At 36.7% G+C, this 26519-nt stretch overlaps 2 protein-coding genes across 5 annotated transcripts in view; one reads left to right on the plus strand and one right to left on the minus strand.

Annotated features, from left to right (window-relative positions):
- Window positions 1-13574, plus strand: part of USP14 (ubiquitin specific peptidase 14) — a 48238-nt gene extending 34664 nt beyond the window's left edge. For all 4 annotated transcript variants that reach the window (XM_059139036.1, XM_059139037.1, XM_059139039.1 and 1 more), the window contains 6 exons: window positions 1405-1470; window positions 1621-1713; window positions 3261-3389; window positions 10403-10463; window positions 10822-10929; window positions 11610-13574. In XM_059139036.1, coding sequence (XP_058995019.1) covers window positions 1405-1470; window positions 1621-1713; window positions 3261-3389; window positions 10403-10463; window positions 10822-10929; window positions 11610-11761 — 609 coding nt within the window. In that variant the 3' untranslated portion in view covers window positions 11762-13574. The remainder of the gene's footprint in view (window positions 1-1404; window positions 1471-1620; window positions 1714-3260; window positions 3390-10402; window positions 10464-10821; window positions 10930-11609) is intronic.
- Window positions 13575-14567: 993 nt separating this feature from the next.
- The window catches only part of THOC1 (THO complex subunit 1), a 52857-nt gene continuing 40905 nt past the window's right edge, over window positions 14568-26519 (minus strand). Inside the window, exons 13-21 of the mRNA XM_059139034.1 lie at window positions 25600-25666; window positions 25351-25401; window positions 25190-25260; window positions 24680-24775; window positions 24054-24119; window positions 19421-19504; window positions 16312-16459; window positions 15487-15562; window positions 14568-14974 (exon numbers count right to left, since the gene is read on the minus strand). Of these exons, the coding sequence (XP_058995017.1) occupies window positions 14679-14974; window positions 15487-15562; window positions 16312-16459; window positions 19421-19504; window positions 24054-24119; window positions 24680-24775; window positions 25190-25260; window positions 25351-25401; window positions 25600-25666 (955 nt within the window). The 3' untranslated portion in view covers window positions 14568-14678. The remainder of the gene's footprint in view (window positions 14975-15486; window positions 15563-16311; window positions 16460-19420; window positions 19505-24053; window positions 24120-24679; window positions 24776-25189; window positions 25261-25350; window positions 25402-25599; window positions 25667-26519) is intronic.

Raw genomic sequence — 26519 nt, forward strand, 5'->3', positions numbered from 1 at the left:
ACCACTAAGAGTACTATAGCAGGTTATAATGTACAAGTTTCAGGACATCAAAACAAGAAGCATAACTGTAATTGGAGAGTATAGAATGGAATGTTTTGGCAGGGACTCTCCAGGATGATACTTTTCTTCATAATTTTATAAAATCCCAGAAGAAAACTAGATATACTTGGAACTTCTAGATGATAGTGGATTGGTAGTGGTTGGGTAGTGGATTGGATCGATAATATGTGTAGCTTACCTGATGAGTAACATCACACCAGATACATGTTCTTGAGAAGCATGTATTTATGAGATGTTATCTTTCCCACTGTTTAGATGGATTATCATCATTGGTTCTGATTATTCTAGAGTGATTTGACTCCATATTTCTTTACCTTTTTGTTGCCAAACAGACTTGATTAAATGTTAAAAAGGTACACAGTGATTCCTTTGGTAATGAAATTAGTAATTTTTTAAAATTAATTTTTTATACAAGTAACGTGCTTACAGTGAACAGTAACAGTAAATTTTTAACTCTAATTTCTTGTGTATTAATGTTCTTACAAAGCAGAGCACATTAGTAGTGCTTTTTTAAAAATTAGAAATAGTAGCTAGCTTATGTCTGTTGAATATAGAATATATGCCAAATAGTTGTCCATGTTTTTTTTACATGTACCTAACTTATGTAGTTCTAACAACAGCACTATGATATAGGTATTATCATCATTTCCATATGATGCCCAGAGGGGATAACTGTCTTGCTGAGTGTCACACAGACTGTAAAAAACGGAAAGGCAGACACAATGGTTAAGATATGTATAGTGGCTAAAGTCTTTTCCACATTTGTTAGATTAACAGGTTTTCTGTGTAACTTTTCTCATTTGAGAATAATTGCTTCTAGAAGGCTTTTATACATAAAGAATAAGGAACAGGGGTTTCCTACCTTCTCATAATTGTCCTTCTGTATGAGTATTCTGATAATCTGTATATAGGCAGAAGCCATAAAGGCTTTTTTATGTTATATAAAATACATTGTAAACTCAGAATCTGAGCAGCATTTGTGTTACAATTTAAAACATCAAACATTATTTACATTCTGAGGAGTTCACACCAGTATAAATTGATACCTTTTAAGAACTGACTCATATCTAAAAACTTTCCTACATAGTCTTCATTGAAATTATTTTTCAGTGGTATGAATCTATCGATGCATGTTGTCTATTAAGGAATACTAATTTTTAAAAGAACTAAAAGTGTGCTTCTAAGGGTACCTTGCTGGCATTGACTCTTGATTCTTGAGGTCATCAGTTCGAGCCCCACTTTGGGTTTAGAGCTTACTTTAGGGAAAAAAGTGTGATTCTATATTGCAGAAAAATATTCTTTAAAACTAAAAATGTTTGGTCTCCTGTTATGTTCTTTTTTTAGCGACTTCAGGAAGAAATCACTAAACAGTCTCCAACATTGCAAAGAAATGCTTTATATATAAAATCTGTAAGTTGTGCATTCCTTTTGAAATTAAATCCATTTTGATGAAAAATTTCTAAAAATTTTTACCCAGTCTTTGTTTTTGCCAAACCAAGACATTAAAAACTTGTATTGTATTTGCATGTGACAGGATTTCTTGCATTTTTTTTCCCTCAGTCTAAGATCAGCCGACTACCTGCTTACTTGACTATTCAGATGGTTCGATTTTTTTATAAAGAGAAGGAATCTGTGAATGCTAAAGTTCTTAAGGTTAGTAATGAACTTCAGTATAATAAACATTGTAATTCTTTGACAGCAATCCCTAATTCACAGTAGATTTCTTTCTTCCTTTAGGGAGAAACTTTCTTTGAAATATTCTAAGTATGGAAGTTATTAACAATAGACAAGTGGTTCTTTTCTTTTCTTTTTTTAAGATTTTACTTATTTGTTAGAGAGTGAGCGCACACAGGCAGGGAGAGCAGGAGGTAGAGAGAGAAGCAGACTCCCCACTGAGCAGTGAGCTGATGCTGGACTTGATCCCAGGACTCTGGGATCATGACCTGAGCTGAAGACAGATGAGTAACTGACTAACCCCCCCCCCAGGCGCCCCATCCTTTTTATTTTTAAACATATACATGCCTGACTTTCACCACCAGCCCACCCCTAGTGTTTGATTAGGTAGGGCCTGAGGTCCTAAAAATTGTTCAAAAGATTCCCAATTAGTTCTCATGGATGCCCTCCACTCCCCAGAAATACTGCTCTTGAGCAGATCCTCAACTCCACAGATACTGACCCAGCAGGTTTGGAGGATGGGAGTGTGGGGAAGAAGGCATGCTGCATTCTCTAGTGCAATAATTGTAGTTTCTTGAGTAAGAGCCAACCTTATGATGTAACTGTTTTGTAGAGCTGTAGCTCTGCTACATATCCACACTCCATGGTCCCTGGGGGAGGTAAATGTAATCCTAACCTCCTGAGCTAAAATTCATAATACAATATCAGATATACTTACTATTATACAATAAGGTTAAATGTATTTAGAATATTTAATACTGTTAACTTTATGTATTTTTTTTTTAAAGATTTTATTTATTTTTTTGACAGAGATCACAAGTAGGCAGAGAGGCAGGCAGAGACAGAGAGAGGGGGAAGCAGGCTCCCCGCTGAGCAGAGAGCCCGATGTGGGGCTCGATCCCAGAAACCTAGGATCATGACCTGAGCCGAAAGCAGAGGCTTTAACCCACTGGGCCACCCAGGCACCCCAACTTTCTGTATTAATATTAGTTATTGAACTGTATCACTTATTTCTGTGTAAAGGTGTATTCACATTACAGAAAGTCATTAAGTGACCCCCATTTGTAAATTGATTCCATTTTTAGTTGTAGGTATCCATTTTCACTGAGGCTGATGTGCTGTATTTCTGAAATGCTTCTTTTGTCATGTATGTTTTGGTAACTCTTCTGTGGTCAGAGTCATGGGTTTAATTGGAAAAAAAGCTAAACAGATTTTTTTAATCTTAAAAAGTTATGACCAGGAGGTGCCTGGTTAGCTCACTCAGTAGAGCGTGCGACTCTTGATCTTAGGGTTGTAAATTCAAGCCCCACATTAGGCGTGGAGCTTATTTTTTAAAAAAATTGGTAACTGATTTTGAAAATCGGCACTATGATGTTTTCAGCTGCATAGATTTCCAAGTGATTTTTTAATAAATTTTATTATCAACTTCATTTGAATTGTGAAAGTACTACTGTAAAAGCATGAAGATATTTTAAATAGCTACTTTTATAAGTGTGTTGACACATATTTTTTCTTTTTGTATATAGGATGTAAAATTTCCTCTTATGTTGGATGTGTATGAACTGTGTACCCCAGAACTTCAGGAGAAAATGGTCTCTTTTCGATCAAAATTCAAGGATCTAGAAGATAAAAAAGTGAATCAGCAGCCAAAGACAGTAGGTTCTTTTTGCTGATTTTCTCATCTTAATAGTTTAGTCTTTAATTAATATTCAGCAGTTACCATGTTAATGTCCGTAATTTGTTAATCTCTTAGTAAAAATGGATGAACCTGTAGTTTACTTAGCATATACACAAAGTTTTAGGTGTATTTTGGTATAAGAAAAAGGACTCTAGTTATGGTAAATAGGCCCCTTATGGTAGAGTAAGGTTAATATTTTTTCTCCTGTAGTCTGTAACCTGTATTCCTTTTATATGTATCTCCTCAGAGCATTTCACATAAAATCTTGCCTAGTATTTTCAGTGTATTTTACTGTTTTCCTTGTAAGTCATGGATTTACCTCTATTTTTAGATGGAATTAGTGGTGTAGAATATTGACTCATCTATGCCTATAGTTAAATAAGTGTATCTTTTAATTTTTATTTAAATTCAGGTTAGTTAACAGAGCGCAATATTGGTTTCAGGAGTAGAACTCAGTGATTCATCACTTGTATATAACACCCAGTGGTCATCATAACAAGTGCTCTTCTTAATTTCCATCATCATCTAGTCCATCTCCCACCTGCCTCCCTCCATCAACCCTCACTTTGTTCTGTATGGTTAAGAGTCTTTTATGGTTTGTTTCTCTCTTTTTTTTCCCCTCCCTCCCCCTCTATTTATCCATTTTGTTTTTTAAATTCCACATGAGTGAGATCATAATGGTGTTTGTCTTTTTCTGATGGACTCATTTCACTTAGTGTAATACACTCTAGCTCCATACACGTCATTGCAAATGGCAGGATGTCCTTCTTTTTGATGGTTGAGTAATATTCCTGTGCGCATGCGTGCGTGTGTGTATGTACACGTATCTTTATCCAGTAGACATTTGGGCTCTTTCCATAGTTTGACTGTTGTTGATAATGCTGCTGTCAACATCAGGATGTATGTGCCCCTTCAAATCGAATCTATCTTTTTGTATTCTTTTGGTAAATACTTAATTGTGCAATTACTGGATTGTAGGGTATTTCTATTTTTAACTTTTTAAGGAACTTCGATAACTGTTCCAGAGTGGCTTCTCACCAGCAGTGCAAGACCGGTTCCCCTTTTCTCTGCATCCTCACCAACAACTGTTGTTTTGTGTTGTTAATTTTAGCCATTCTGACAGGTGTGATAAATTGTATCTTTTAATAAGTGCTGATTGTATGCCTGCCTGTAACTGCTAAAATCACAACCTTAAGAAACTTTAATAAGTTGTATTACTTTAGGGTACAGCTGAACCGTGTTGGATTTTTCCCCCCCCACGGTAAAAAAGATCTTTCTGGAAACTAGAAATATTTCCAGTGTGATACTGTATATATTTATATTCTTCTGCAGTTGCTGTATGTGTGTGTTAATTGCTTTTTTAAAAAACATTAAATTTTATTTTGAGATAATTGTGGAATCACATGCATTTATAAGAAATAATATGAAGAGGGGGACCTGGGTGGCTCAGTTAGTTAAGTGACCGCCCTCTACTCAGGTCATGATCCCAGGGTCCTGTCCTTGAGCCTTGCATTGGGCTCCCTGCTCAGCTCCCTGCTTCTTCTCCCTCTGCCTGCCACTCCCCCTTCTTGTGCCCATGTTCTCTCTCTCTGTCAAATAAATGAATATTTAAAAAGAAAAAAAAAGTAGAGATCCAGGTATCTTTTACCAAGTTTATCCTATGGTAATATCTTGCAAAACAGTAATACAGTATCATGATTTGGACATTAACTTGGATGTAGTCTAGATACAGTACATTCCCATCCCTACAAAGATTCCACATACTGCCCCGTAGTAGCCACACCCACTTTCCTTTGGCCCCTGCCGCCGCCTCAATTCCTAGCAACTACTCATCTGTTCTCCATTTCTATAGTTTCGTCATTTTAAGATATGAAATGGGGTATCTGTATATCTATATCTATATATCCATTATATATATATAATATATATAGAAAATGGATATATATATATATTATATATATATAACACTATATAAATGAAATCATATAGTATGTAACCTTTTGGGATTTTTTTCTCAGCATACATAATTCTCACGAAATTAGCCCAGGTCATTTTGTATAGCAGCAGGTCCTTTTTTGTTGCTGAGGAGTATTCCATGGTATGCATATACCATATCTTGCTTAATCGTTCAGCTGTTGAAGGAGAGCCGGATTCTTTCTAGTTTCATTTATTTTGCATAAAGCTACTGTGAGTATTCAGGTACCATTTTAAAAAAAGATTATTTATTTATTTGAGAGCCTGAGCAGCGGTAGGGGCAGAGAGGGAGAAGCAAACTCCGGGCTGAGCACAGAGCAGGACTCTGGGATCATGACCTGAGCCGAAGGCAGTTAATCGACATAGCCACTAAGGCATCCCTCATGTACCAGTTTTAGTGTAAACATAATCTTTCATTTCTCTGGGAATAGATACCCAGTAGTAAAATTGCTAGATAGCATGGTAGTTGTACATTTAATTTTTTTTTTTTCTTTAAGATTTTATTCATTTGACAGAGATCACAAGTAGGCAGAGAGGCAGGCAGAGAGAGGAGGAAGCAGGCTTCCCACTAAGCAGAGAGCCCGACGCGGGGCTCGATCCCGGGACCCTGAGACCATGACCTGAGCTGAAGGCAGAGGCCTCAACCCACTAAGCCACCCAGGCGCCCCTCTACATTTTATTTTTGAAGAAAGTGTCAAAGATTTTCCATAGGGACTATACCATTTTAGATGCTCATTAGCAGTATATGACTGATCCACATTGTGCATTCTTGCTAGAATTTGGTGGTGTCAATATTCTTTATTTTAGCCATTTGGTTAGGTTTGCAGTGATACATCATTGTGGTTTTTAATTTGCTTTTTCCTAATGGCTAATGATGTTCAGTGTGTCTTCATGTGTTTATTTGCCATCTGTGTATCCTCTTTGGTGAAATAGTTCTTTATATTCTATTATTTTCTATTTTTCACTCTTAAATTTTGAGAGTTCTTTATATTATAAATACTAATCCTTTGTCAGATACATGGCTTTCATATATTTTCTCCTTGTCTTTGTCTTTTCATCTTCTTAAGGGTCTTTTGCAAAGGAAAAGTTTTTCATTTTAGGTAATCCAGTGTATTGTTTTCTTTGGTGGTTCTTGCTTTTGGTGTCATATCTAAGAAACCATTGCCTAGTAAAAGGCAAAGATCTATATCTGTTTTTCTTTTAAGAGTTTTGTAGTTTTAGTTCTTCCCATTTAGGTTTTTGATCCATTCTGGGTTAATTTTTGTATGTGGGGTGAGGTACATATCCACATTCATTCCATTGCGTGTGAGTAGCCTGTTCTTTCCCCACTGAATGGTGTTGGGGCCCTTGTAAAAAGAATCAGTTGACTATAGATACATATATTGCTGGAATCTCAGTTTTATTTCACAGTTCGTTGTGTCTTTCCTTATGCCAGTACCACAGTCTTGATTACTATAATTTTGCAGTAAGGATGCAGCAAAATCTGACACTTTTCAGCTTTTCTTCTTTTCAAGATTGTTTTGGCTTTATGAATCTCTTGTATTTCTATAATTTTAGGATCAGCGTGTCTGTTACTTCAAAAAAAAAACAGTTGGAATTTTGATGGGATTGCATTGAATCTGTAGATCATTTTGGGAAGGATTCCTGTTTTAACAGCATTAAATCTTGGCAGTCCATGAATTTGATATGTCTTTGTATTTATTTGCATGTTCATTAATTTTTCTCAACATGTCTTATAGTTTATAGTTTATAGTCTATAAATCTTGTACTTTGGCTAACATTATTCTTAAGTATTTTATTCTTTTTTGATGTTTGAGTAAGTGGCATTGCTTAATTTCATTTTGGGATTATTTGTAATTGATTATTGTATATTGATCTTGTATCCTCTCCTTTGCTGAATTGGTTTATTGTTTCTTTTTTACCTCTTTTATTTTTTGAAAGAGATTGTGTAGAATTAGTGTTAATTCCTTTTTTTAAAGATTTGGTAGAACATTCATGAAAAAGCCTGGAGATTTTTTCCCCCCAGACTTTTTTTTAAAAAAGATTTTATTTATTTATTTACTTATTTGACAGAGATCACAGGTAGCTAGAGAGGCAGGCGGTTGGGGGAGGCGGGTCACGGAGCAGAGATCCCGATGTGGGGCTCGATCCCAGGACCCTGGGATTATGACCTGAGCCGAAGGCAGAGACTTTAACACACTGAGCCAGGTGCCCCTCCCAGACATTTTTAAATTAAATATTTACCTTCCTTTGTAGTTATGGGCTATTCAAATGATGTGTTTTGTATTAGGTTTGTTTTGGTCACTTTGTTTTCTTGGAATTGATCCATTTTATATAGCTTGTCAATATTGTGTTGTAGTTGTTAATTGTAGTTATTTATTTATTTATTTATTGAAAGATTTTATTTATTCATTAGACAGATAGAGATTACAAGTAGGCAGAGAAGCAGGCAGAGAGAGGAGGAAGCAGGCTCCCTGCTGAGCAGAGAGCCGGATGTGAGGCTCAATCCCAGGATCCTGGGATCATGACCTGAGCTGAAGACAGAGGCTTTAACCCACTGAGCCACCCAGGCGGCCTGTTTATTTATTTTGATGTCTACAGGGTCTGTAATGATATATCTGTCCTCTGTTTTATTCCTGATACTAGTAATTTGTCTTTTTTTCTTTTTCCTTTGTCAGTTTTGTTAGAGGATTGTCAGTTTTATGGTCTTTTCAAAGAACTGGCTAAATGGATTTATCTCTGTTTTTCTGTAATATTAATGATCTCTACTCTTCTGCTTGTTTGTTTGGGTTTTATTTTGTTTTCTTTTTTCTAGGTTCTTAAATTGTGAGAGCTTAGGTTTTTTACTTCAAACTTTCCCCTAATGTATATATTTAGTGCTGTAAAGTTTGTCTCAGCAGTGCTTTCACGGTGTCCTATAAATTGTTACATTGTATTTGCATTTTCATTCTGTTCCTTGTTTTTTTTTTTTTTTTTTTTTTTTAGGGTTTTACTGATTTATTACAGAGGGCACAAGAACGAGAGAGAGCATTTGCAGGGACTGGGGTGGGGCTGACGTAGAGGAGGAAGAAGCAGACTTCCCGAATCAGGGCGCCCTATGTGGGGCATTGATCGGGACCTGAGCTGCTTACCCAGCTGAGCCACCCAGGCACCTCTCTACTCCTTGTATTTTTAAAAAATCTCCCTTGAGACTTCTCTTCGACCTTGGATTATTCATAAGTGTCTGGTTTAGTTTCCAAATATTTGGAAATTTATCTATTATCTTGCTGTTACTGCTTCTAGTTTGATTTCATTGTGAGAGAAAGCACTTGTGTGATTTAGATTCCTTTAAATTTGTTCAAGTTTGCTTTATGGTTTAGGATGTGCTCTATCTTGGTATATGTTCCATGGGTACTTGGGGGGGAAATTGTATTCTACTGTTGTTGAATGGAATGAATTTTCTATAGATGTTGATTAGATTCAGTTGGTTGATTCAGAACTGTAATGATGCTGTTTTTCTGTCTAGTTGTTCTATTAGTTTTTATGAGATGAGTGAGGAAGCTGAAATTGTGACTTTTATGTGTTTCTCCATTCAGTTCTGTCAGCTTTTGCTTTGCATGTTTTGTAATTCTTTTATTTGGTGTATACATCTTTAAGATTGCTAAGTATTCTTGGTGGAGTGACCTTTTTATATTATGCAATGTCCCTCTCTGTCCTTGGTAATTTTCTTTATTCTGAAGTTTACTTTTCTTTTCTTTTTTTTTTTTTTTTAAAGATTTTATTTATTTATTTGACAGAGAGAAATCACAAGTAGATGGATAGGCAGGCAGAGAGAGAGAGAGAGAGAGGGAAGCAGGCTCCCTGCCCCGCTGAGCAGAGAGCCCGATGCGGGACTCGATCCCAGGACCCTGAGATCATGACCTGAGCCGAAGTCAGCGGCTTAACCCACTGAGCCACCCAGGCGCCCTGAAGTTTACTTTTCTGATATTAATTTTGTCAGTGCTGCTTTGTTTCTGTTAATGTTTGCATGATGTCTTTCTGTATTTTATTTTAAATTTGCCTATATTACTATATTTGAAGAGTTTCTTATATACAGCATAGAGTTGGTCATGTTTTTTAACATAGTTATATCTTTTATTGGTATATTTAGACCATTTACATTTAATATAACTTGATTTGTTAGTTTAATCTGTTATATTTTACTTTCTCTTCTGTTTTTCACTTCTCCCCATTGCCTTGTAGGTTTACTTGAACATATAATAGAAATCTAATTTGACTTATCTTCAATTTTTTAAAAAAATATTTTTCTCTGTATATCTTTTTCTATGGTTGCCCTAGGTGTGAAATTTTAAGACAAAAAGGAATGGTTTCTTCGTTGACTTAATTGCCATTTTTTTGTTGTAGGAGCCTTTAACTTGTCACTCCAGCTATCTTTAATCTACTTGCATTGTGTTCATCGCCATTGTAGTTTTTAATAACTTTGTGTCCATATGCCTAGATAAGTTTACTATTTTTATATTAAACTGAACTGGATTGAGGCAGGGAATTCCCACCAAAAATCTTTGTCTAAAATAGTAAATCCTGTCTCTTTCAGTACTCATTTCATTTGAGCAGGCGGCCATGTCTTAGTAGGTTTAACGTTTTTTGCAGTAATTTGACTTTTGTTTCGTTGTGGTACTTTTTTTTTTTAAATCCTTTGTGGTTTATAATAGTATTTTGGTAAAAATATAGAGTTGGGTTTTCCTTTCCTACCCTAGAGAGCTGTTTATCTGTACTGCTATATTCACTGGTATGCTGTAGGTTTAGCAGCTCATAGTTTGTCTTAGAATCAGAGGGTCTGTTACTGTGCATACAAGACTGTATATTAAGTGTAGCTTCTTTGGGTTTATAGTTTTAACTATAGTTATATCGTTTTAGTAATTTTGTAAGGTAGTGTTTTGCATTGTAGCCAGTAAATATTTGTGGAAATGAATACTTACTGAGAATACAAATTTTATTTCCAGCGTCATGATTTAAAATTAAATTTTTTCCCTTCAGAGTGACAAAAAGAGTAGTCCCCAGAAAGAAGTTAAATATGAGCCTTTTTCTTTTGCTGATGGTAAGTGGGAAAAAAATCATTTCAATTGAGTTCTCTGTGTGTGTGTATTTGTGTGTTTAAGGTAAAATTACTGTCTTGACAAACTTACCTATTTTTTTTGATATCATGCTTTTTTTTAAAAAAGAAAGATTTCTTAAAATACGTTACCTTAAATTAGACATGCAGTAAAAATCAGTCTATTTATAGTTCTGTGAATACCATACTTCTTAAAATACCTTCCATAAATCCTTAACTTTGAACTGTAGAATCTTACTGAATTCTAATAATAGGCTAACCTTCAGACTTCTTGCTTGCTACCTAGCTGGAGAAAGCACATTTCTTCATTGTCTAATATTGTGGGATTTACATCTTTCTTTAGACATTGGCTCCAATAATTGTGGATACTATGACTTACAAGCAGTGTTAACACATCAGGGAAGGTCTAGCTCTTCTGGCCATTATGTATCATGGGTGAAAAGGAAACAAGGTAAGGATTCTGCTTTTTGTTTCTGGTTTGTTTTGTTTGTTTCCCCAATTGTTTAATTATTTTAGCAGTTTAGTACAAATTTTATAGCACAGCGGTTTTCAAACTTTTTAGTGTCAGAACCTCTTTACATTCTTAATTGTTGAGATCCACAAAGAGCTTTTGTTTGAGGATTCTGTTTAATATTTACTATAATAGAAATTAAAATTCAGAAATTAACTAATTGGAAACTGGCAGTAATAAACCCATTACATACCACATAAGTAACAAAGATAACAGTATTTTCCAAAAACAAAAAAACAGCAAGAAATAGTATTGATTTGTTTTTGTAGGCCTGCTTTGTCTGGCTTATTAGGAGACAGCTGGATCCTCCTGTTTCTGCATTTAGTCTCTTGCTTTATCACACATCCTGTTTCTTCTGGAAAATTCCAAAGCACACTTGAAAGAATGAGGGGATAAAGGCAAATAATGCTCTAGTGGTGATAAAAAAAATTGTGACCTTCATGGTACCCCTGAAATGGTTTTGAAAACCTGAGTGGCATCTGGATCACACTTTGAAAACCATTAGTATGGCAGGTGGAATACTGCTGTACATAATAAAATTACTCAGTACCTTTTTTGGAATGGAACTGAGAAAACCATGTAATAAAATATTAATTTCATTTTCTTCTCTTGCTCTTTAGATGAATGGATTAAGTTTGATGATGATAAGGTCAGCATCGTGACACCAGAGGATATCTTACGGCTTTCTGGTGGTGGAGACTGGCACATAGCATATGTTTTACTCTATGGGCCTCGCAGAGTTGAAATAATGGAAGAGGAAAGTGAACAGTAATCTTCATTTTAGCTATTTATGTTTAGGTGTGAAATAAATGTTATTTGTTAATCATTTCTATAATCCAGAGCTGTAGAGGAAGATATTTAGGTGGTGTTATGTGTTTCCCCTCTCATGTGGAACAAAAGAGGGTAAAGCAGGCCACTCTGGATCAACCTAAAAAAATTACAGAAAAAAGGAAATTGCCTTTGGGACTGTGTTGCTCTGTACAAAGGTTGCAGGAAGACATTTTAAAAAAGCTTATTTCTTGCATTAATCTTTAAAAATTCTGATTTGAAATGCCTTTCAGCCATTACCTTCTGTGATAAATTTTTTCCCCCTGCCTTTTCAGCCCAGGATTCAGCAATCAGATGTTTATTGCACACCTACTACTCTTTTTGTTGTTGTTGTTCTTGCATGGTTCAAACCACCAGTGATTCATAGCTGCCCATCCTTTGCCTTATCTAACAAAAATTTTGCCAGGAAGGTGGAAAGGAAGTAAGTGTTGCTCTCATTGTGTTACTCAGTGCTGCTGCCCACACCCATGGAAACATGGGTACAATCAAGTATTTGTCCAGCCTGACTGTTGCTGGCTTTTCATGACTTTAAAATAAATTGTGATCAGTAATAGTACATTTGATTATACATTCATTATTGTGTCTCTCTGATGTACTATGGTTTGTATATTTAACTTGGCAATGGTTTTGTAGTAATCAACCTTAAAAAACGTTGACAAGCTCTGGTTGCTTATTTTTAGAAAATGAGGATATTTAATAAAAAAAAAAAGAGGGACTAACAGCTTCTGACCTCAAGTCTTTTGTCTGAGTGTTGGAGCTTGGCTTGTTTAGGTGTATTTAATAGCAAGCAGTTGCTGCACATGGTTAGTTTTACTCTGCTGTTAAGCATCCATTTAAAAATGTTCTCTTCTGCCTTCTCACATTATGTTCTGTTTAAAAGAAATATAAAGTTGTAAAATTAATGGAGTTCTTTGGATGCTGAATGCAACGATGTTTATTGGTCTCTTTGGCTCAGTTGATGTCTTTACTCTCGTCTAGTCCCAAAATCTTAATGACTTATCTCAGAATTGAATAACAGCAATGATTTTTAAAGTGATGGTGAAAGTGCCAAGAGTAAGTGATGTTTCATTGTGGTAGGTTTCTTATATTTTAACACATTCTAATTAATTAATTCCTCACCTTTGTTTCAAGGGCCCTGATTGCTAGACAGAGGATAGGAAATTAGCTATTTGTCTCTGATTTTGAGTGAGGTGTATAAAATGAAGTTTGGGGATTATCATGAAATCTTATGCTTATACTTATGCTGTCTTCATGCTCTGCAGAGCATAGCACTGGTAACTATTAGATTCCTAGAGAATAGTGGCCATTTTCCTCTCAACTTTGAACAATGTGATAATATCTGAGAACGCTAGGGGATAAAATGATTTCGGGGAAACTTATTTGTATGTAGCTTCTTCAGCTAAATGATAGTTACTGGTAATCAGTACTCCCTTTGCCTTGGTGGAGAGTGCAGATTAGAATGGGGAGGAGGAGACCCTGAGAAGTGTAATGATTCTTAGATATTGTTATGATGCTTGTGACTCTGACTTTCTTATTCAGTCTTACTTGGTCTGAACAATTCTGAGGACATAAATTTAGCAATTAGAATTCTAGTTTCGGATTTGCAGGATGCTGTAGTTGGTAGATAGATGAGGTAGGTTTAGAACAAAGTATATGCCTTGAATGGAATTAAAAGTTTAAAACTGTAATTCCTTATAAAAATTGATTTCATTTTATTTGATCCAAATAAGCATTATTCCAAAGATTTTTTTTTTTTTTTTAAAGAAATTGGACCTATACTGTGTTTTAAATTTTATACCCTTAAGTAAGGCTGTTTTAGAGTTCAGCCTTGCATATAAGTTCTTTGAGAAGGGGAAAGTGGTTGAGAAAATGTCAATTCCTGAGTGTGCCTTCTATGCTGTGCCATGAGCACTGAGGCCCTTCTGCTATTAGAGCAGTGGTGTATCACTGTTGACTAGCCAGTGAGGTTACGCCCAAGCGAGAACATTTATGGTAGAATATCCACTTAGTAGGCTTTCAGGATACAAAACAATAATGCCCTAATGTTAGACCCCTATAATTACACTTAAGTGGCAACAAGAAAAGTAGATGGTACTGTTTCCAGCCATTATTACATAGTGCTTTGCTGTTTATAGATTGCTTTTACCTACATCTCAAACTTCACATCAGTCCTGGGAGTATGCAGCCCTATTTTAAGGACTTCGGATTTTTTAGACTTCATCCTATTTCCTCTAAAGTTGGGGGCTGGCAAACATTTTCTGTAGTGGGTGGGGTGGATAGTAAATATTTCCAGTTTTGCAGACCATATCTTTGACATAACTAACTTCAGCTGTTGTAGCGTAAACGGAGCTGTACTTAAGTCAGCAGAGTTGTGTGCTGCTCAAATTTTACTTGTAAAAATAAGTGGGAAATGGGCTATCGTTTGCTGATCCTCTGCTTTAAAGCAAAAATAAGACTAGAGCAGTCATATGATTTCAGAAAGTCATTCTGGGATTTCCAGAAGAGCAAGTTAAATTTTGTAACTACTAATGGCATGTAGGAAACGCAGTTGGCATGGTGTATCTTAGGAAACACCATGCTCCCTAAAGATTGCTTAGTGACTTTCATTATATTTTAACAAAAATATGTGACCTTGAAGTCACTTTATTTAGTCCACTTTCCCAGCCTATTCCCTTCTCCTGAAACCCTGAGATCAGTTATCAAGATACACATTCTGTTATTCTTGGAGCACCAGGCAACTGTACAACAACTGTTACAAAAATGTTTATTGTTTACCAAAACCATTGGACCTCTTATCAAATGCTGCTTGGTAACAAAATCTTATCACAGTTTTAATAAAAAAAAAAAAAAAAAGAAAGAAGCTAACTATTTGTCTCATTGTCATTAGTTAGACTTTCTGCAAGGTCACTTAATCCGGACTTATTCAGTGCATTCATCAGATTCTCAGGTGTTGCATGTACTCCCTCCTGATCTTGCCAGGCGACCAGTAGCTGCTTAGCTCTCATCTTCATGTCTTCGCTGTCACACTCAATTTGTCTAATTTCCGAGTCTTTCATTTCCAAGTAGGGAGCCAGGATCTTCCATTGCTCGCCCAGTTTACTGGCAAACGCCTCTATTTGTTCCCCTGTTACAGGTTTGTCTCGTCGGACATCAGGGCCTAGGAAACACAGGAGATGTGAATTATGTACAAAGTGTGAGGACATGTACAGTTCAAAATATACAACAGAACTGGGAAGATACAGGGCCACTGAACTATTAATCACCTTTCATAAGCTTTATTTTAGAAGTAGAATAATTCCTTTCTGTATTTTCCATGGGGTAAATACTGTTCTAACAGACATGATCACTAGGTAGCATTACTTTTAAAATGAAAGCTGTTGCCTTTATTTTAATAACGAAGGCCTCCCCTGAAAAGCAGCTAACTGCCCCCCTCCATTAACAGGTGAGTCGCCCTCAAAATGTAAATACTTCCCTTTCCATCACTTCTAAATTTTATTGCATAAAGTGTAATATTTTAGAAGTTGTCAAGCAATGTTTAAAATTCCTCACTATAAGAAACAGCTGAGATAAATGTTAGAAGTTGAGAAGTAGATCAAATAACGTACCTCTCAACAAAGAACCCCAATCTTTTCCAATTTTGTAAAATAGCCAAGAAAATTCAATTCTTACTTTCATTTTCCTTCAGTAAAGCATCATTATCTTCCTCATCTTCATCCTCACCTGTTTTTATTTCTTCAGAAGGAGGCTAAAATGAGGAAGAAGAAAGTTTAAAAGAATGCCAGCTTGTAAAATAACTGGGGGATACTACTGGTTTAGACATGAGTGGCTGGGATTCCACATACAGGGCCCAGAACTTTATCCTTGAGCACGATACATGTGAATGTCTGGTAAGGATCACGAATGTGGGATGGTGTTAACCTGGAGAAGGAGTGGATGGGAAAGACTCCTCTTCCCCCACACCTGGGAAAAAGGAAGCCACTAAGGAGTATGGGAAGATGAAAGATGATTTGCAAACATCTAGTGTACAGTAACAATGGACTAGAGAAAACTAGGGAAGCAACCAGGTCCTTAAAAATTGAGAAATTCTGCAGGATAGTTTTACCATATTGTAGTAATACAATGAGAAAATTGTATTGGCAAAGAAAACAGAGTAGAAAGGTCAAGGTGCCTACTGCTACCCGTAAGAGATCCTGTTTGATAAAAGACAACACACTGGCAGACAGGAGAAATTCATGTCTGAGTTTACAGGTGAGATAACTATTTAACCAAAATACTGTGAGCTTTAAAATTAAATTACATGCTTTACAAAAAGATTTATCAATTTATGTACTCCTATAAATGTACACCAAAATGCATTTTTCCTTATTCTTAAATATGAAGGTTTGTAGGTGTTTTTTTCCCATACAATGAACTATAAATTCAGCTTCTTAGCGATAGTACTTTTAAGTAAGATAACAACTAAAGACTATGAAAACGCTGATGGATATTACTTACTGGTAATTCCTTTGCTAGCTTTATTACCATGTTTTCGAGATACTCTGGCAAACTTTTAAATTGCTGGTTGGTTGGCTGGAAGAAGTGAGGGCTTCTCCGTGCTAATAGTCTCAGGGCTCTCCAACCATAATTTGAATTGTTCACAGCCCTAGGAAAAGAAATGTCAGTCTTGTAATTTTGGGTTTTTTTAAAATTTCTATATGCCTTCCAGTTTAGAATATAGAATGTCCCACAGTAAATTAGGTTAAGTAGCTGAAGGCACCATTCTCTTTATTCTGATCTTATTCCTAAAGAACCTCTAAGGGTGCAGTACACTTACAAATGAACATTAGAAATCAGAATCTGATGAGGCAGGTTCTTATGCAACAAACACATCTGGAAAGTTTATATACATTTTACTTTAAAAAGCTGGTATGTGATAGTAATGAGGTTCTGTGTGCAGGACAGTAATCATCTACCTCTGGAAAAAATAGGTTTACTATATTCAGTGAGTTGATATACTGGCAATGCCATCTAAAGGTTTTGACCATATTCAGTATGTCATTTTCCGTTTATATAAACATCTCATTTTAATTTGCTTAATACCAAACTCAATGAATAAAAATGGTTCTAAAACCAAAAGGGGGAAACCTGGAATAGCCACCCCAGTGAGCAGTGATGACAGAGTCCACAAACTGTTCCCTAATGAAGCACAGCAGTGCTGCACAGGGAGAATGGAAACCTCACAAATGCTAAAAATAATGTTCCAGAACCAGCCATGCTGCAGAAGAATCCAGGGCACAAATTGTGAAGATCCCCCTAAGTTCTTAAGGATAGCAACTGGTTTATTTAGTCCTCTCTTACAAATGAGCCTCTAATTTTAACAAGTGCTAAACTTGCAAAACTACTCTTACACTGTGGTCTTGCCAACTCATAGTATAAGGCTTTGCCTGATCAGTTAACCAGCCTATCTCTCTGACAACTTTCCATTTAAGCAGTTTCAGTCTTTTTAAGCATTTTCAAAATTCCCCACCAGTTATACATACAAACTTTCTTACTCTCCAGGAATCCATAACACTCAGGTTCTGAAACCAAGGTTCGTGGAGAACTATCTAACCTGCATTCACTCAACAACACTCAGACCTTATGGGTACCCTGAACACTTGAGACACTATAATCTTGCAGTCAGAAGCAGGGCCTTGAGGCCAGAGTGATTTCCTGGCTCTGGCATTTACTAGATGAGAACTTCAATACATGATTCACTCTCTGCCTCACTTTGTTTAACTGTAAAATGGAGATAGGGGCAGTTTCTACCATAGAGGTAAATACGGTAAGTGCTCAGGGAGTCCCTGACAGACAGTGAATGTGTAAATGTACTGGCAAGTTTATCACTATTGATAAACACAAGGTATAAGAATTTCACACAGTGGTAAGGATGAGAACATAAATGAAAATTTCAGGTGAGGAGCTTTCGGCCCAGGGAAAACTGCCCTTAGGCAGTATCTCCAAGGAGAGATGAAGTGAGCCCATACCACAGGAATAGCCTGGGCAGAAGTTTCAAGTAAACATAATAGCAAATGCCAAGGTCCTGAAGTGGAACGACCTTTTTGAGTCGAAGAACAGAAACCTGGCTGGTGAAGCAAGAGCAGAGAGAAAATGAACAAAGGAAATGTGGTTCAAAGTTGGCAGCAGCCAAACTGAGGTCTTTTAGGCTCCAGTAAGGAGTCTGGGTTTATTCCAGGCAGTCACCGAAACAGTTTTAAGCAGGAGACCAGACTTTTTGAGTTTAAAAATCACAATTCTCATGCTGGAGAACTGACCAGAGCATCCTTCATTAAGAGATCATAGTAACTAACTCATAACTAGTCACAAGGTCACACCAGTAACAGCCCTCTATTTACTGCATGCTAACTACATGTCCTATGTGGTTCAAAGTGAATCATCTTATTTAATCCTCAGAATAACCCCCTGAAATGGGTGTTATTACTACGTAGCAATGAGAGAACAAGCAGAAAGGGGTTACAGTTGCCCTAGCAGTCTAGCCAATGAGTGACAAAAGTGTCTTGGATTGGAACCCAGGCAATCTGACAAAGCCCTTGCCCTTAAAATATGATACCACAATGCCTATTTAAAACCATGGGGCTGGGGAACCTGGGTGGTTCAGTCAGTTAAGCATCTACCTTCGGCTAAGGTCATGATCCCAGCTCAGCAGGGAGCCTGCTTCTCTCTCTCTGCTTGTGCTCATTCTCTCAAATAAAATCTTAAAATTAAAATTTAAAAAAATTTAAAAAAGAAAGAAAAGAAAAGAAAAGAAATAGCCATGCGGCTAGGTACATGGGTAGCTCAGTTAGTTGAGGGCCCAGCTCTTAGTTTCTGTTCAGGTCATGATCTCAGGTTTGTGAGATCAAGTCCCACGCAGGGCTCCACCCTCACCATGGAGTCTGTTTGAGAGTCTCTCCCTTTGCCCCTCACCTTGCTTGTAAACTCTCTCTAAAGTAAGTAAATAAATAAACTCTTAAAAAAAAAACCTTTAAAAACGGCTATGTGGTGTTGCCTAGATTAGATGAAAAACCCAAGACTGAGCCCTAAGTTTACTCCAAAATCTGGGAGTTAGGCAGAGTGGATGGGGAGCCAGCTCTTACGCAGCGAGGCAGGAGTGTAGTTGAGTGGGTGTCAAGAGAATACATTATGGAAGGAGAGAAAAGTGGGAAATGCTGGGAGGTTGAAAAAAAGATGCTATGACCTTGACAACCGCTACCTCAGTGGAGGGACAGGGAGACTACCCAGTGGCAGTGAGCTGACAAGGGAATGGGGGGTGAGGAAATGAAGGCAACAGCTATCAGCATGTCTCAGGAGGCACTGATTTGAAGGGGAAAAGAGGATTATTCGCGGGAAGGTGGAGGCCCAAGGCGATTGTTCTTAATTTTCAAAACAAGTGTGATTCTGTCATGCTGGTCAGTGGGCATGGCCACTGAAATCAGGAATGTGTACCTACATGAACCTGGTACATAAATTCACCTAGGAGGAAAAGTACTCACCTATCAATGGTCTCCCTTGATTAGTGTTCTAATGTACATACAATTCCTAAAAAAATATTGTAGAATGTTAGCTCATAATAAATACTACTTACTTGTATTCATTTTCAACCATGTTCTCAGGGTCTGCCTGTTCAATGGCTTCTTCAAAAAATTCCTCCAAAGTTGGCATGTATTCCCTGAGTGTTAAAAAAACAACTAGTGAGGATCATATATGTTTGTTCTTAATAATAAGTACTCCTAAAATAGTGGCAATGAAAGATCCTAATATTACCCACACTTGAGTTATGTTACTTAGGAACTCCCGATTTTTTAAGGAGGTAAATGACTCAGAATGGAACTTCTCAAAGAGGACAACAGTCAGTGCGCTCCTGCATCATGTCATATACTACACTCCATGTAATGTCTCACTAACAGTCACTGGGCTCTATCCTGTAATATTACTTGGTCAGGGGCAGCTGGGGCTTTCACAGCATTTGAATTTCCCCAGCAAGGAGGAAAATGTCACATCCAGTGTCCGTATTCAAGGACTTTTTTTCTTTAAGCCAGAATTCATAAAACCTACACTAATACCCAGGCCACACTGAGATTTATTTAACTGTGAGCTTATTTTAGGTCATTCCCATGAAAGTGTGGTTGGTTTTTAATTGTCTCTTTCCGGAATTTGGTTTTAGAAATAAGATTTTGATACAAGCAAATAAATAAGACCCAAGGGTCTGATTATAAGACATTTTGACTAAAAACTAGAAAAATGGGCTCTGTAAGGAAAGCTCAAGCACCCAATCTTAGAACTTTCATTACAATAACACACTCTCTAACTAGTAAACATTAAGAGGGCTGGAAGGTTTCCTTGGAGTTGACCACCACTCTTTTATCTATCACACTAGACAAAGCAAGGGGACACTAAAATCCCAACCAGACTACCATTGATCAGTGTTTGGAACCATTTATTAGTTTAAAAATTACTTATACAATTGATCCTTGAACATCACGAGTTTGAACTGTGTGGGTCCACTTATTTGTGGATTTAAAAAAAATAAATACAGTACTCTAAATGTGTTTTTTCTTCCTTAATATTTTAGTATTTTTTTCTCCAGCTTCCCTTACCTTAAGAATACAGTATTTAAGAATACAGTATATAATACATATAACATACAAAATGTATTCATGTTTTGTATATCAATATATCACCTATACATGTTATGAGTAAGGCTTCCAATCAACAGTAGGCTACTGAAGTTTTGAGGGAATCAAAAGTTACTTATGCATTTTTTACTGTGTGGGGGTTGTCACCCTAACCCCTGTTCGAGGGTCAACTATACCACGAGCAATCAAGACTAAAAACAGAACAAACCTCCCAGGCACTGCCATATATATGTATGTGTTTTACAAATACAAATATATAAAAATAACTACAAATATATATATATGCAATTAAAATATATACAAATAAAAATACATACAAATAAAAAAATCTACCAGTATTTATGTAGTGTTTTACAGACACTACAAATACAACTCCCCTTTCTGATCTCGTTCTCTTTCCCCAGAGGTGGCCGCACTTCAAATCTGATATTTATCACTTAGGTTTTTTTTTTTTTTTTTTTAAATTGAGTGTATACTGTTTTGAAGCTTTTCAAACTTCTAACCCTGATTTTTCTGAAGCATGTCTATCGGATGCAATAGTCCTCAACCTCATTCTGATGCCCGACCCCTACACAAACATATCACACATTATCCATTCTCCCTTTGATATTTAGGTGGTTCCCCATTTTTGCTATGACATTGCTAAATGAACATCCTGGTACCAGTCTCATTTGTGCAGGTGAACGAGTTTCTTTAGACACTATGGTCTTCAAACCTCTCCTACAACCCACAGTAAGGAATTAACTTGATATTACAACCCAAAACACAAATGCAAGTATGTGTATCATAATATGTAAGTAAAACTAATGTTTCACAAAAATGTATTTTGTTCCACTAAGAAAAATGCCAGTAGCAACTAATGAACTGACCTCACAAATCAGCAATTCTCAACTTGTAGTTTTAAAAGAACTACTTTAAGATCAACCAACCCAGGAGTGGAATTGTCAGGATGTATGGTATGCACATCTTTAATTTCTAGTTACTTCCAAATTGTTTTCCAAAGTGGCAGTACCAATTTAGGCTCCCACCAGCATCACTGGCATATGATTTTTTTTTTTTAAAGAATTTATTTATTTGGCAGAGAGAGATCACAAGTAGGCAAAGAAGCAGGCAGAGAGAGATGGGGAAGCAGGCTCCCCGCCGAGCAGAAAGCCCGATGTGGGCTCCATCCAAGGATTCCAGGATTATGACCAGAGCCAAAGGCTGAGCCATCTAGGGGCCCCATCCCCATAGGATTTCTTTGATTCTGGCGTTACTTAGAAGTATCTGAAAGCTTTTAAAATATATTTTGTTACTCATGTAGAATTTCAATGCATTTCTGGGAGTGCCTAGGTGGCTCAGTTAAGCGTCTGCCTTCGGCTCAGGTCATGATCCCAGAGTCCTGGACTGAGCCCTGCATTGGGCTCCCTGCTCAGTGGGAAGCTTGCTTCTCCCTCTCCCACTCCCCCCTGCTTGTGTTCTCTCTCTTGCTGTCAAATAAATAAAGTCATAAAAAAAATGCATTTCTGTTTTCTGTAAGACAAGTCTGTTAATCATCTTGTTAAATCCTAAGTTTTTTTGAGCAAACTTTCTAAATACTGAAAGTACTGAGTGTCAAAATTCTAGTAAAACATTTTGCAGATGTGTCAAAATGAAGTGTCAGGATGATGGATTGGTTAATTTCTCATTCTAATTCTGTCAGTTTCTTGAAACTATATTTTTTAGAAACAAGGCTTAGAATATCTATTTCTGATGCATTTTTTTCTTGTATCTTTCTGCACTTTTAAGACTCTTCTGTCTGATATCAATATAACTATCCTTCCTATATCAGTTTTCTTTTCTTTTTTTTTTTTAGTTTCAGCCTTTCCATATCCTTAAGGTGTTTCTTACAAATAACATATAGATGGGCTTTTATTTATTTATTTATTTTTAAAGACTTTATCTACTTGACAGACAGAGATCACAAGTAGGCAGAGAGGCAGGCAGAGAGAGAAAAGAGGAAAGCAGGCTCCCCGCTGAGCAGAGAGCCCGATGCGGGGCTTGATCCCAAGACCCTGGGATCATGACCTGAGCCGAAGGCAGAGGCTTAACCCACTGAACCACCCAGGTGCTCCATAGATGGGCTTTTAAAATAGAATACCAACTTCTATCTTTGAACTAGAAAGTCCATTTCCCTTTATTGTTGTACCTGAATTTCTTTTAACTATATTTGTTTTATACCTAAGTTCCATCACTTGTTTGTTATGTACGTCTTTCTCCTTGCCTATTTTTATTTGATTGCTTGAGTTTTCTTACTTCCTTTTGTTCTCATCTAAAAGCTATATATTCTGTTTCTTTTACATACTTAGCAAGCATGCTTAATAGAAGTTGTTATTCATTATCTCTATCTTCATATGTAACATTCTAGTCTAATATTTAACATGCCTATTAAATCTTAAAATTTCAATGACTTTTTTTTTTATTGCTAGAATTTTTTTTTTCAAATTTATTTGCTCCTGAGAGTGTCTTGTTCCTTTTTAAGTTTCAATTCCTTCTTCTGTATCTTTAACTATCTTTTTTTTTTTTTTTTAAAGATTTTATTTATTTATTTGTAAGAGAGAGAGAGTGAGAGCGAGCACAGGCAGACAGAGTGGAAGGCAGAGTCAGAGGGAGAAGCAGGCTCCCTGCGGAGCAAGGAGCCCGATGTGGGACTCGATCCCAGGACGCTGGGATCATGACCTGAGCCGAAGGCAGCTGCTTAACCAACTGAGCCACCCAGGCGTCCCAATATATCTTTAACTATCTTAAACATACTTATTTTAAGCTGTATTTACTGGATGTTTTCATTATCTGAAGTGGTTGTCTAACTTCTGTTGTTTGTTTTGTTTTTTCCACCTGCTGATTCTTTCTCATGGTATATTGTTTTCTTGAATGTTTTAAGTTCAGATGCTTGAGTATCTTCAGACTTCTATCTGTAGGATCCTTGTATGGCTTAGGTTGAAGGTATGACCTCCAGAAAGCTTTGTAACATCAGACTGAGACATCTGAATTCACCCCCTCAGCTACGGCGTTCCTTTACAGGCCAGTGGTATAAATTCAAACTGGAGGACTGCATGACAGCAGACCTGTGGTTATTGTTTCTCCAGGTGGACTGTTTTTCTTTTCACCCACACCTCAGCTAGAAATGGACAAGCTTATTTCCTGGCCCAGTGAACAAGTCCCACCTCCCCAGTATGCTCTTTGTTTATGTTTAGTACAGTGCTTCAAGGGCCTCAGTTTTATTCAAAGGAAACTCAGTAACAACTCTGCAGGCTGAAGGCCCTACTTTCTGTCTTTCATGGCTCTTAAAACCCAAGCTCCCTGGCTTCCCAAAGTGGGATGCATCTGCAAGCTTTCCAGGTAGAAACACCCATATTGGCTCATACTTTGGTTTTTGGTTCCCTAACCTTCTTCTTTTGTGAATTTGTATTTTCCTGTGATTTCTAAAAGTATTTTATCCACACTTCTAGGTGTTTCATGGTGGGAAGCCATAGTCTGCTATGCCAAAATCAACCATAACAAATTAATTTCATTCACTTAACATTTGAGTAAAGCAGTACCTCATGTGAAACATGTTAAACTTGCCTTGTCTCTGATTTGCAAGCTTCCATATTATCAGGACAGAGATTCCAAAGCCTTGTTAACTCCTCACTGCAAAACAGACACATAAAAACATTTTTAATGGACATCATCCTCATATACCTTAAGGTTGCAAAAATACTTAAACAGTGAATTTTTAAGGGGTGACAGAATGAGCTTTAACTTTCTTCATTAATTTTTGGTATTTGGCAAACTTTCTACATATGCTTGTCTTTAATGATAACAATCATTTGTTCTAAAAATATTCAAGCAGAATATAAAGCAATGAATAATTAACTGGAAGGTAACAGAAATTGAAGGAGCATGGTACCTTGCAGCAACTGGAAGTGAGCTGGATCGATCTAATAGCAATTATACTGTCTGTGACATGGAAAAATCAGAACAGTCTAGAGCCATGGATTTGGGAAGCAGGAGACAAAATGGTAGCTTATCTATCTATGTGAATCCATGTAAAGGGCCCTTGAGATTGAGAGCGTGTGGTTTGTTTCAGTCATCTATGTATGTATCAAACACACAAAAAATGTGAAAAACACAGAAACTGGGGAGGGTCTTACACTAACATCTTAAAAAAAAAAAAATACCATCCTACATATGGAGACAGGTAAACCTACTTTCCCATCAAAATCTTTTTGTTGGGTCCTTTCCCTAGGAAGTCTTCTGGTGCTGTTCTCTTGCGAGCTACTCTTGTTGGCTTGGTGTCTGACGTTCTGTGGTGAATAAAACACACTGGAATTACAAATGGATAGCACACATAAAAAGTGTTTAATGTAAAAGAAAATTCAATTATTGTTTTCTTCCCATAAAAACATAAATGTTTTCTATTATTATAGAACACTCATCAGAAGACAAAAATGCCACATCCAGGGACAAATTACAAGGAGTGGGTTTATACCATTTTTTCCCAATAATAATAGATTAATCTGTTCTGGAAACTTAATGACAAGAAATCTGAGGTGAAAGATTCAACTAGAAGTAAAAACGGTTGTATTCTTACAGAGTTAAACATTTGCTTTTTACTATGAAATACATATATACATCTGTACATGATGTAAAATAATCACGTCAAACTGTATTTTGAAATGTCTTTCTTCTCATAGTGCTTGAGATGAGTATATATTTACCTTTCTTTCACAAAACTTGGGCAGCCTTCATTTTTCCATGAGTTCCAGTTTTCTTCAGTATTTAATATATGCTGGGAAAAACACAGAAATTAATTTGTGTAATGAAGGCCTTTGAAATTCTATTTGGTGCTAAGAAGACTATGTAAATATAAAACACATACCTCTACCATCTTTGAAAATCTTTCTCCATCGGGGGGGTTTTCAGATAGTAGCTGTGATTAGAAAGAATATACTAAGCTTTCAACAACTTTCTGCATCATAGGAGTGGTTTGTAGGCAGAGGACCAAGAAGTGTTTGTGGTCTTGTACCTGAGCTTAACTTTATCCTTATTTTCCTATTTGGGGCTGAAACAAAGAAAATTCTAAATTTCCATTTTGTTCAATCATGGGTTTGTTGCATGTTGAACTTACTTGATACACTGATTTTGTAGTATCTTCAATCCAGAGTGATTGCTCATCAGTTAAAACATAGTTTGAACTAGGGAACAAAGCAACAAAAACGGGCTTGAGTTACAGCAATGTATATTCAATTTTAAGGCTTACATACGGTCTTATAAAAACCCAAGGCACATAATAGGTAAGTTAACCAAAAGTGTCAAATAGTGTCAAAAATTACCAAGATAAGAACAATCACAAATGAGAGGATTGTAAGAGAAAATTCTTGCATTTCATTTAAGATGGTTAGAATTTAAGACACAAAGGTATATGAAGGAGGATGACAATCAGTCTGATTAACTATGAACAGAGCAATGAGTGTTTCCTAAAATAAGAAATTTAATATGGAATGAAAACCTCAGAGAGAATAACAACATATTATTCTCCATGTTGTACATTCAGATACACTGCTCCAAAAGGCAATCAAAAGACAAGAACAGAGGGGCGCCTGGGTGGCTCAGTGGGTTAAGCCTCTGCCTTCGGCTCAGGTCATGATCTCAGGGTCCTGGGATCGAGCCCCACATCGGGCTCTGCTCAGCAGGGAGCCTGCCCCCTCCCCCAACCCCCGCCTGCCTGTCTGCCTACTTGTGATCTCTCTCTGTCAAATGGATAAATAAAATCTTAAAACAACAACAACAACAAAGACAGGAATAGAAAACCTTAGAGAAAGCTGAAGGCAGACCCAAAGTGTTAATGGGGACAATTACTCCAGCTTTCACTAGCACCGAATGCTTTATAGCCAGGCAGTAAACGGTGACAAACTACTGTGCCAGGATGAGCACTTTAGATGAGTTATTCATTTACTTCTCAGAATGAGAATGTATGCTTATTAAACAGAGACCATACAGATAAAGCTTGAATTCAAACCTAGGTCTGGCTCCAAAGTCCCTCCTCCT

The sequence above is a fragment of the Mustela lutreola genome, chromosome 11, assembly GCF_030435805.1.
Source record: "Mustela lutreola isolate mMusLut2 chromosome 11, mMusLut2.pri, whole genome shotgun sequence".
NCBI classification, from domain to species: domain Eukaryota; kingdom Metazoa; phylum Chordata; class Mammalia; order Carnivora; family Mustelidae; genus Mustela; species Mustela lutreola.